General features: G+C 49.8%; 1 protein-coding gene across 1 annotated transcript in view; it reads left to right on the top strand.

Annotated features, from left to right (window-relative positions):
- The window catches only part of LOC121846309 (Golgi apparatus protein 1-like), a 61,142-nt gene extending 52,312 nt beyond the window's left edge, over positions 1–8,830 (top strand). Inside the window, exons 18-20 of the mRNA XM_042320153.1 lie at positions 2,184–2,414; positions 3,504–3,627; positions 8,622–8,830. Of these exons, the coding sequence (XP_042176087.1) occupies positions 2,184–2,414; positions 3,504–3,627; positions 8,622–8,830 (564 nt within the window). The remainder of the gene's footprint in view (positions 1–2,183; positions 2,415–3,503; positions 3,628–8,621) is intronic.
- Positions 8,831–9,651: the final 821 nt, after the last annotated feature.

Raw genomic sequence — 9,651 nt, forward strand, 5'->3', positions numbered from 1 at the left:
ACCATACTGCCAGGTTAGCTGCAGGGAACTGGAGATCATACTGCCAGGTTAGCTGCAGGGAACTGGAGACCATCCTGCCAGGTTAGCTGCAGGGAACTGGAGATCATCCTGCCAGGTTAGCTGCAGGGAACTGGTGACCATCCTGCCAGGTTAGCTGCAGGGAACTGGTGACCATCCTGCCAGGTTAGCTGCAGGGAACTGGAGACCATCCTGCCAGGTTAGCTGCAGGGAACTGGAGACCATCCTGCCAGGTTAGCTGCAGGGAACTGGAGATCATCCTGCCAGGTTAGCTGCAGGGAACTGGTGACCATCCTGCCAGGTTAGCTGCAGGGAACTGGAGACCATCCTGCCAGGTTAGCTGCAGGGAACTGGAGACCATCCTGCCAGGTTAGCTGCAGGGAACTGGAGACCATCCTGCCAGGTTAGCTGCAGGGAACTGGAGACCATCCTGCCAGGTTAGCTGCAGGGAACTGGAGACTATACTGCCAGGTTAGCTGCAGGGAACTGGAGACCATCCTGCCAGGTTAGCTGCAGGGAACTGGAGATCATACTGCCAGGTTAGCTGCAGGGAACTGGAGACCATACTGCCAGGTTAGCTGCAGGGAACTGGAGACCATCCTGCCAGGTTAGCTGCAGGGAACTGGAGACCATACTGCCAGGTTAGCTGCAGGGAACTGGAGACCATACTGCCAGGTTAGCTGCAGGGAACTGGAGACCATCCTGCCAGGTTAGCTGCAGGGAACTGGAGACCATCCTGCCAGGTTAGCTGCAGGGAACTGGAGACCATACTGCCAGGTTAGCTGCAGGGAACTGGAGACCATCCTGCCAGGTTAGCTGCAGGGAACTGGAGATCATACTGCCAGGTTAGCTGCAGGGAACTGGAGACCATACTGCCAGGTTAGCTGCAGGGAACTGGAGACCATCCTGCCAGGTTAGCTGCAGGGAACTGGAGACCATCCTGCCAGGTTAGCTGCAGGGAACTGGAGACCATCCTGCCAGGTTAGCTGCAGGGAACTGGAGACCATACTGCCAGGTTAGCTGCAGGGAACTGGAGACCATCCTGCCAGGTTAGCTGCAGGGAACTGGAGACCATCCTGCCAGGTTAGCTGCAGGGAACTGGAGACCATCCTGCCAGGTTAGCTGCAGGGAACTGGTGACCATCCTGCCAGGTTAGCTGCAGGGAACTGGTGACCATCCTGCCAGGTTAGCTGCAGGGAACTGGTGACAATCCTGCCAGGTTAGCTGCAGGGAACTGGTGACCATCCTGCCAGGTTAGCTGCAGGGAACTGGTGACCATCCTGCCAGGTTAGCTGCAGGGAACTGGTGACCATCCTGCCAGGTTAGCTGCAGGGAACTGGTGACCATCCTGCCAGGTTAGCTGCAGGGAACTGGTGACCATCCTGCCAGGTTAGCTGCAGGGAACTGGTGACCATTAAGACACAGCATTAGTAGGACAGACATGCCGTCCTATTTATTCATGGTCAACTATTCATATCAAACACATTTGGTAAATACATCATTTTTCTCTCCTCTCTCACATGTTTCTCCCTCCTTTCTCCTGTATGTTCTCTCTTTTCTCCTCTCCTTTCTCTCTCCTCCTTTCTCTCTCCTCCTGTCCTCTCTCTCTCTCTCCACCTCTCCTGTCCTTTCTTTCTCATCTTTCCTCTCCTCCCTCCTCTCCTTTCTCTCTCCTCCTCCTCTCCTCTCTCTCTCCTCCTCTCCTGTCCTTTCTTTCTCCTCTCCTCCCTCTTCTTTCTCCTCTCCTCCTCCCCTCTCCTTTCTCTCTCCTCCCCTCTCCTTTCTCTCTCCTCATCCTCTCCTTTCTCTCTCCTCTCCTCTCCTTTCTCTCCTCTCTCCTCCCCTCTCCTTTCTCTCCTCCTCTCCTGTCCTTTCTTTCTCCTCTCCTCCCTCTTCTTTCTCCTCTCCTCCTCCCCTCTCCTTTCTCTCCTCCCCTCTCCTTTCTCCCTCCTCCTCCTCCCCTCTCCTCTCCTTTCTCTCTCCTCTCCTTTCTCCCTCCTCTCCTCTCCTTTCTCTTTCCTCTCCTTTCTCTCTCCTCTCCTCCTCCTCCTCTCCTTTCTCTCTCCTCTCCTTTCTCTCTCCTCCTCTCCTTTCTCTCTTCCTCTCCTTTCTCTCCCCTCCTCTCCTCACCTTTCTCTCTCCTCTCCTTTCTCCTCTCTCTGCAGTCAGAGGATATTCGTCTGGAACCTGAGTTGTATGACGTGTGTAAGACGGACATCGGGCGGCTCTGCTCCAACGTGGTGTTCGGTAACGCTCAGATGATGGAGTGTTTAAAGGAGAGGAAGAAGCAGCTGTCTCAGCAGTGTCACCAGAGGGTGTTTAAACTACAGGAGGGAGAGATGCTGGATCCAGAACTGGACTACCAGCTCATGAGGGTCTGCAAGCAGATGATTAAGGTGAGGGGACGCCCGTGTGACTGTGGTGAGGGGGCCGCCCGTGTGACTGTGGTGAGGGGGACGCCCCGTGTGGCTGTGGTGAGGGGGGCGCCCGTGTGGCTGTGGTGAGGGGGACGCCCCGTGTGGCTGTGGTGAGGGGGACGCCCGTGTGACTGGTGAGGGGGCGCCCGTGTGACTGTGGTGAGGGGGACGCCCGTGTGTGACTGGTGGTGGGGGGACGCCCGTGTGACTGTGGTGAGGGGGGGGGAGGGCCCCGTGTGACTGTTGAGGGGGACGCCCCTGTGTGACTGTGGTGAGGGAGACAATCTCCGTGTGACTGTGGTGAGGGGGCCTGTTCCCTCTACCTATCTTTAACTTGTCTCTGTCCCTCCTGTCCTCTCTCTGTCCCTCCTGTCCTCTGTCTGTCCTCTCTCTCTCTCTCTGTCCCTCCTGTCCTCTCTGTCCCTCCTGTCCTCTCTCTGTCCCTCCTGTCCTCTCTCTCTGTCCCTCCTGTCCTCTCTCTCTCTGTCCCTCCTGTCCTCTCTCTGTCCCTCCTGTCCTCACTCTTTCTGTTCCCCCTGTCCTGTCCCTCCTGTCCACCCTATCTCGCCCTGTCCCCCTGTCCTCTCTGTCCCTCTGTCCCTCCTGTCCTCTCTCTCTCTCTGTCCCTCCTGTCATCTCTCTGTCCCTCCTGTCATCTCTCTGTCCCTCCTGTCATCTCTCTGTCCCTCCTGTCATCTCTCTGTCCCTCCTCCTCTCTCTCTCTGTCTCTCCTGTCCTCTCTGTCCTCTCTCTCTCTCTCTCTCTCTCTCTCTCTCTCTCTCTCTCTCTCTCTCTCTCTCTCTCTCTCTCTGTCCCTCCTGTCCTCTGTCCCTCCTGTCCTCTCTCTCTCTCTCCTGTCCTCTCTCTCTGTCCCTCCTGGCCTCTGTCCCTCCTGTCCTCTCTCTCTCTCCTGTCCTCTCTCTCTCTCCTGTCCTCTCTCTCTCTCCTGTCCTCTCTCTCTGTCACTCCTGTCCTCTCTCGCTCTCTGTCCCTCCTGTCCTCTCTGTCTGTCCTCTCTCTCTCTGTCCCTCCTGTCCTCTCTGTCTGTCCTCTCTCTCCATGTGTCAGCGGTTCTGTACAGATGTGGATGCTAAGAACATGCTGCAGTGTCTGAAACAGAACAAGAACTCTGAACTGATGGATCCCAAGTGTAAACAGATGATCACCAAGAGACAGATCACACAGAACACAGGTAAAACACACTGTACCACACACACACTCTCACACAGAACACAGGTAAAACACACTGTACCACACACACACACACAGAACACAGGTAAAACACACTCTCACACAGAACACAGGTAACACACACTGTCACACACACACACACACACACACACAGAACACAGGTAACACACACTGTCACACACACACACACACTCTCACACAGAACACAGGTAAAACACACACACACACAGAACACAGGTAAAACACACACACACACAGAACACAGGTAAAACACACTGTACCACACACACACACTCTCACACAGAACACAGGTAACACACACTGTCACACACACACACTCTCACACAGAACACAGGTAAAACACACACACACACAGAACACAGGTAAAACACACTCTCACACACACACACACACACACAGAACACAGGTAAAACACACTCTCACACACACACACACACACAGAACACAGGTAAACACACTCTCTCACACAGAACACAGGTAACACACACTCTCACACACACTCTCTCACACAGAACACAGGTAAAACACTCACACACACACTCTCACACAGAACACAGGTAAAACACACACACACACACACACACACACACACACACACACACACACAGGTAACTCACACACTCTCACAGTGAGCACAGGTAACAAACACACTCTCACAGTGAGCACAGGTAACAAACACACTCTCACAGTGAGCACAGGTAACACACACTCTCACAGTGAAGACTGTGATGGGACCACCTGTTACCTCTAATAGATGGACCACCTGTTACCTCTAATAGATGGACCACCTGTTACCTCATAGATGGGACCACCTGTTACCTCTAATAGATGGACCACCTGTTACCTCTAATAGATGGACCACCTGTTACCTCTAATAGATGGACCACCTGTTACCTCTAATAGATGGACCACCTGTTACCTCTAATAGATGGACCACCTGTTACCTCTAATAGATGGTCCACCTGTTACCTCTAATAGATGGACCACCTGTTACCTCTAATAGATGGACCACCTGTTACCTCTAATAGATGGACCACCTGTTACCTCTAATAGATGGACCACCTGTTACCTCTAATAGATGGACCACCTGTTACCTCTAATAGATGGATCACCTGTTACCTCTAATAGATGGATCACCTGTTACCTCTGTTACCTCTAATAGATGGACCACCTGTTACCTCTAATAGATGGACCACCTGTTACCTCTAATAGATGGACCACCTGTTACCTCTGTTACCTCTAATAGATGGATCACCTGTTACCTCTAATAGATGGATCACCTGTTACCTCTAATAGATGGATCACCTGTTACCTCTAATAGATGGACCACCTGTTACCTCTAATAGATGGACCACCTGTTACCTCTAATAGATGGATCACCTGTTACCTCTAATAGATGGATCACCTGTTACCTCTAATAGATGGATCACCTGTTACCTCTAATAGATGGATCACCTGTTACCTCTAATAGATGGATCACCTGTTACCTCTAATAGATGGATCACCTGTTACCTCTAATAGATGGATCACCTGTTACCTCTAATAGATGGATCACCTGTTACCTCTAATAGATGGATCACCTGTTACCTCTAATAGATGGACCACCTGTTACCTCTAATAGATGGACCACCTGTTACCTCTAATAGATGGACCACCTGTTACCTCTAATAGATTGACTACCTGTTACCTCTAATAGATTGACTACCTGTTACCTCTAATAGATGGGACCACCTGTTACCTCTAATAGATGGGATCACCTGTTACCTCTAATAGATGGACCACCTGTTACCTCATAGATGGGACCACCTGTTACCTCATAGATGGGACCACCTGTAACCTCTAATAGATGGGACCACCTGTTACCTCTAATAGATGGACCACCTGTTACCTCTAATAGATGGACTACCTGTTACCTCTAATAGATGGGACCACCTGTTACCTCTAATAGATGGGACCACCTGTTACCTCTAATAGATGGGACCACCTGTTACCTCTAATAGATGGACCACCTGTTACCTCTAATAGATGGACCACCTGTTACCTCATAGATGGGACCACCTGTTACCTCATAGATGGGACCACCTGTAACCTCTAATAGATGGGATCACCTGTTACCTCTAATAGATGGACCACCTGTTACCTCTAATAGATGGGACCACCTGTTACCTCTAATAGATGGGACTACCTGTTACCTCTAATAGATGGGACTACATGTTACCTCTAATAGATGGGACCACCTGTTACCTCTAATAGATGGACCACCTGTTACCTCTAATAGATGGACCACCTGTTACCTCTAATAGATGGATCACCTGATACCTCTAATAGATGGATCACCTGTTACCTCTAATAGATGGATCACCTGTTACCTCTAATAGATGGACCACCTGTTACATCTAATAGATGGGACCACCTGTTACCTCTAATAGATGGGACTACCTGTTACCTCTAATAGATGGGACTACCTGTTACCTCTAATAGATGGGACTACATGTTACCTCTAATAGATGGGACTACCTGTTACCTCTAATAGATGGGACTACCTGTTACCTCTAATAGATGGGACTACCTGTTACCTCTAATAGATGGGACCACCTGTTACCTCTAATAGATGGGTCCACCTGTTACCTCTAATAGATGGACCACCTGTTACCTCTAATAGATGGACCACCTGTTACCTCTAATAGATGGACCACCTGTTACCTCTAATAGATGGACCACCTGTTACCTCTAATAGATGGACCACCTGTTACCTCTAATAGATGGGTCCACCTGTTAACTCTAATAGATGGACCACCTGTTACCTCTAATAGATGGACCATCTGTTACCTCTAATAGATGGACCACCTGTTACCTCTAATAGATGGACCACCTGTTACCTCTAATAGATGGACCACCTGTTACCTCTAATAGATGGACCACCTGTTACCTCTAATAGATGGACCACCTGTTACCTCTAATAGATGGACCACCTGTTACCTCTAATAGATGGGACTACCTGTTACCTCTAATAGATGGACCACCTGTTACCTCTAATAGATGGACCACCTGTTACCTCTAATAGATGGATCACCTGTTACCTCTAATAGATGGACCACCTGTTACCTCTAATAGATGGATCACCTGTTACCTCTAATAGATGGATCACCTGTTACCTCTAATAGATGGATCACCTGTTACCTCTAATAGATGGATCACCTGTTACCTCTAATAGATGGATCACCTGTTACCTCTAATAGATGGGACCACCTGTTACCTCTAATAGATGGACCACCTGTTACCTCTAATAGATGGGACCACCTGTTACCTCTAATAGATGGACCACCTGTTACCTCTAATAGATGGACCACCTGTTACCTCTAATAGATGGACCACCTGTTACCTCTAATAGATGGACCACCTGTTACCTCTAATAGATGGACTACCTGTTACCTCTAATAGATGGACTACCTGTTACCTCTAATAGATGGACCACCTGTTACCTCTAATAGATGGACCACCTGTTACCTCTAATAGATGGATCACCTGTTACCTCTAATAGATGGGACTACCTGTTACCTCTAATAGATGGGACCACCTGTTACCTCTAATAGATGGACCACCTGTTACCTCTAATAGATGGATCACCTGTTACCTCTAATAGATGGATCACCTGTTACCTCTAATAGATGGATCACCTGTTACCTCTAATAGATGGATCACCTATTACCTCTAATAGATGGACTACCTGTTACCTCTAATAGATGGGACTACCTGTTACCTCTAATAGATGGGACTACCTGTTACCTCTAATAGATGGGACTACCTGTTACCTCTAATAGATGGGACTACCTGTTACCTCTAATAGATGGGACTACCTGTTACCTCTAATAGATGGGACCACCTGTTACCTCTAATAGATGGACCACCTGTTACCTCTAATAGATGGACCACCTGTTACCTCTAATAGATGGACCACCTGTTACCTCTAATAGATGGGACCACCTGTTACCTCTAATAGATGGACCACCTGTTACCTCTAATAGATGGATCACCTGTTACCTCATAGATGGGACCACCTGTTACCTCTAATAGATGGACCACCTGTTACCTCTAATAGATGGACCACCTGTTACCTCTAATAGATGGATCACCTGTTACCTCATAGATGGGACCACCTGTTACCTCTAATAGATGGACCACCTGTTACCTCTAATAGATGGACCACCTGTTACCTCTAATAGATGGGACCACCTGTTACCTCTAATAGATGGACCACCTGTTACCTCTAATAGATGGATCACCTGTTACCTCTAATAGATGGGACCACCTGTTACCTCTAATAGATGGACCACCTGTTACCTCTAATAGATGGACCACCTGTTACCTCTAATAGATGGACCACCTGTTACCTCTAATAGATGGATCACCTGTTACCTCTAATAGATGGACCACCTGTTACCTCTAATAGATGGATCACCTGTTACCTCTAATAGATGGGACCACCTGTTACCTCTAATAGATGGACCACCTGTTACCTCTAATAGATGGGACCACCTCCAGGAGTTGGTCTAAGGTCCCTCCTTGGATCTTCTTCTCCAATGGGTTTTGAGAAGCAGGCGAGGAAAGAGGATGCAAGGAATGGAGAGAAAAGGGTGGGTCAGAGCCCATGTCATGTGGAACCGGGTCAGAGCCCATGTCATGTGGAACCGGGTCAGATCCCATGTCAGGTGAACCCGGGTCAGATCCCATGTCAGGTGAACCCGGGTCAGATCCCATGTCAGGTGGACCCGGGTCAGAGCCCATGTCAGGTGGACCCGGGTCAGAGCCCATGTCAGGTGGACCCGGGTCAGAGCCCATGTCAGGTGGACCCGGGTCAGAGCCCATGTCAGGTGGAGGGGTCAGAGCCCATGTCAGGTGGACCCGGGACAGGTGGACCTGGGTCATGTGGACCCGTATGTATTTCTGATATTTCTGGTTGTCTTCCTCTCTCAGACTACAGGTTGAACCCAATATTGAGAAAGGCCTGTAAGGCAGACATCCCTAAATTCTGTCAGCCAATCCTGAACAAGGCCAGTGATGACAGTGAACTGGAGGGCCAGGTGATTGGTTGCCTGAAGCTGAAATACGCCGACCAGCGTCTGTCTCCAGACTGTGAGGACCAGATCAGAGACTGGATTCTTCAGAGTCTGCTGAGGAGGTGAGGAGTGTTAATACAGACTGGACCCCCAGCTACAGATCCACTGTGCTGAGGAGGTGAGGAGTGTTAATATAGACTGGACCCCCCCAGCTACAGATCTACAGATCCACTGAGGAGGTGAGGAGTGTTAATATAGACTGGACCCCCAGCTACAGATCCACTGAGGTGAGGAGTGTTAATATAGACTGGACCCCCAGCTGAGGAGGTGAGGAGTGTTAATATAGACTGGACCCCCAGCTACAGATCCACTGTGCTGAGGAGGTGAGTGTTAATATAGACTGGACCCCCAGGAGGTGAGGAGTGTTAATATAGACTGGACCCCAGCTACAGATCCACTGTGCTGAGGAGGTGAGGAGTGTTAATATAGACTGGACCCCCAGCTACCCCAGCTACAGATCCACTGTGCTGAGGAGGTGAGTGTTAATATAGACTGGACCCCCAGCTACAGATCCACTGTGCTGAGGAGGTGAGGAGTGTTAATATAGACTGGACCCCCAGCTACAGATCCACTGTGCTGAGGAGGTGAGGAGTGTTAATATAGACTGGACCCCAGCTACAGATCCACTGTGCTGAGGAGGAGGAGTGTTAATATAGACTGGTTAGATCCACTGTGCTGAGGAGGTGAGACTGTTAATATAGACTGGACCCCCAGCTACAGATCCACTGTGCTGAGGAGGTGAGGAGTGTTAATATAGACTGGACCCCCAGCTACAGATCCACTGTGCTGAGGAGGTGAGGAGTGTTAATATAGACTGGACCCCCAGCTACAGATCCACTGTGCTGAGGAGGTGAGGAGTGTTAATATAGACTGGACCCCAGCTACAG

The sequence above is a fragment of the Oncorhynchus tshawytscha genome, linkage group LG04 (genome assembly GCF_018296145.1).
Source record: "Oncorhynchus tshawytscha isolate Ot180627B linkage group LG04, Otsh_v2.0, whole genome shotgun sequence".
In the NCBI taxonomy this organism is placed as follows: domain Eukaryota; kingdom Metazoa; phylum Chordata; class Actinopteri; order Salmoniformes; family Salmonidae; genus Oncorhynchus; species Oncorhynchus tshawytscha.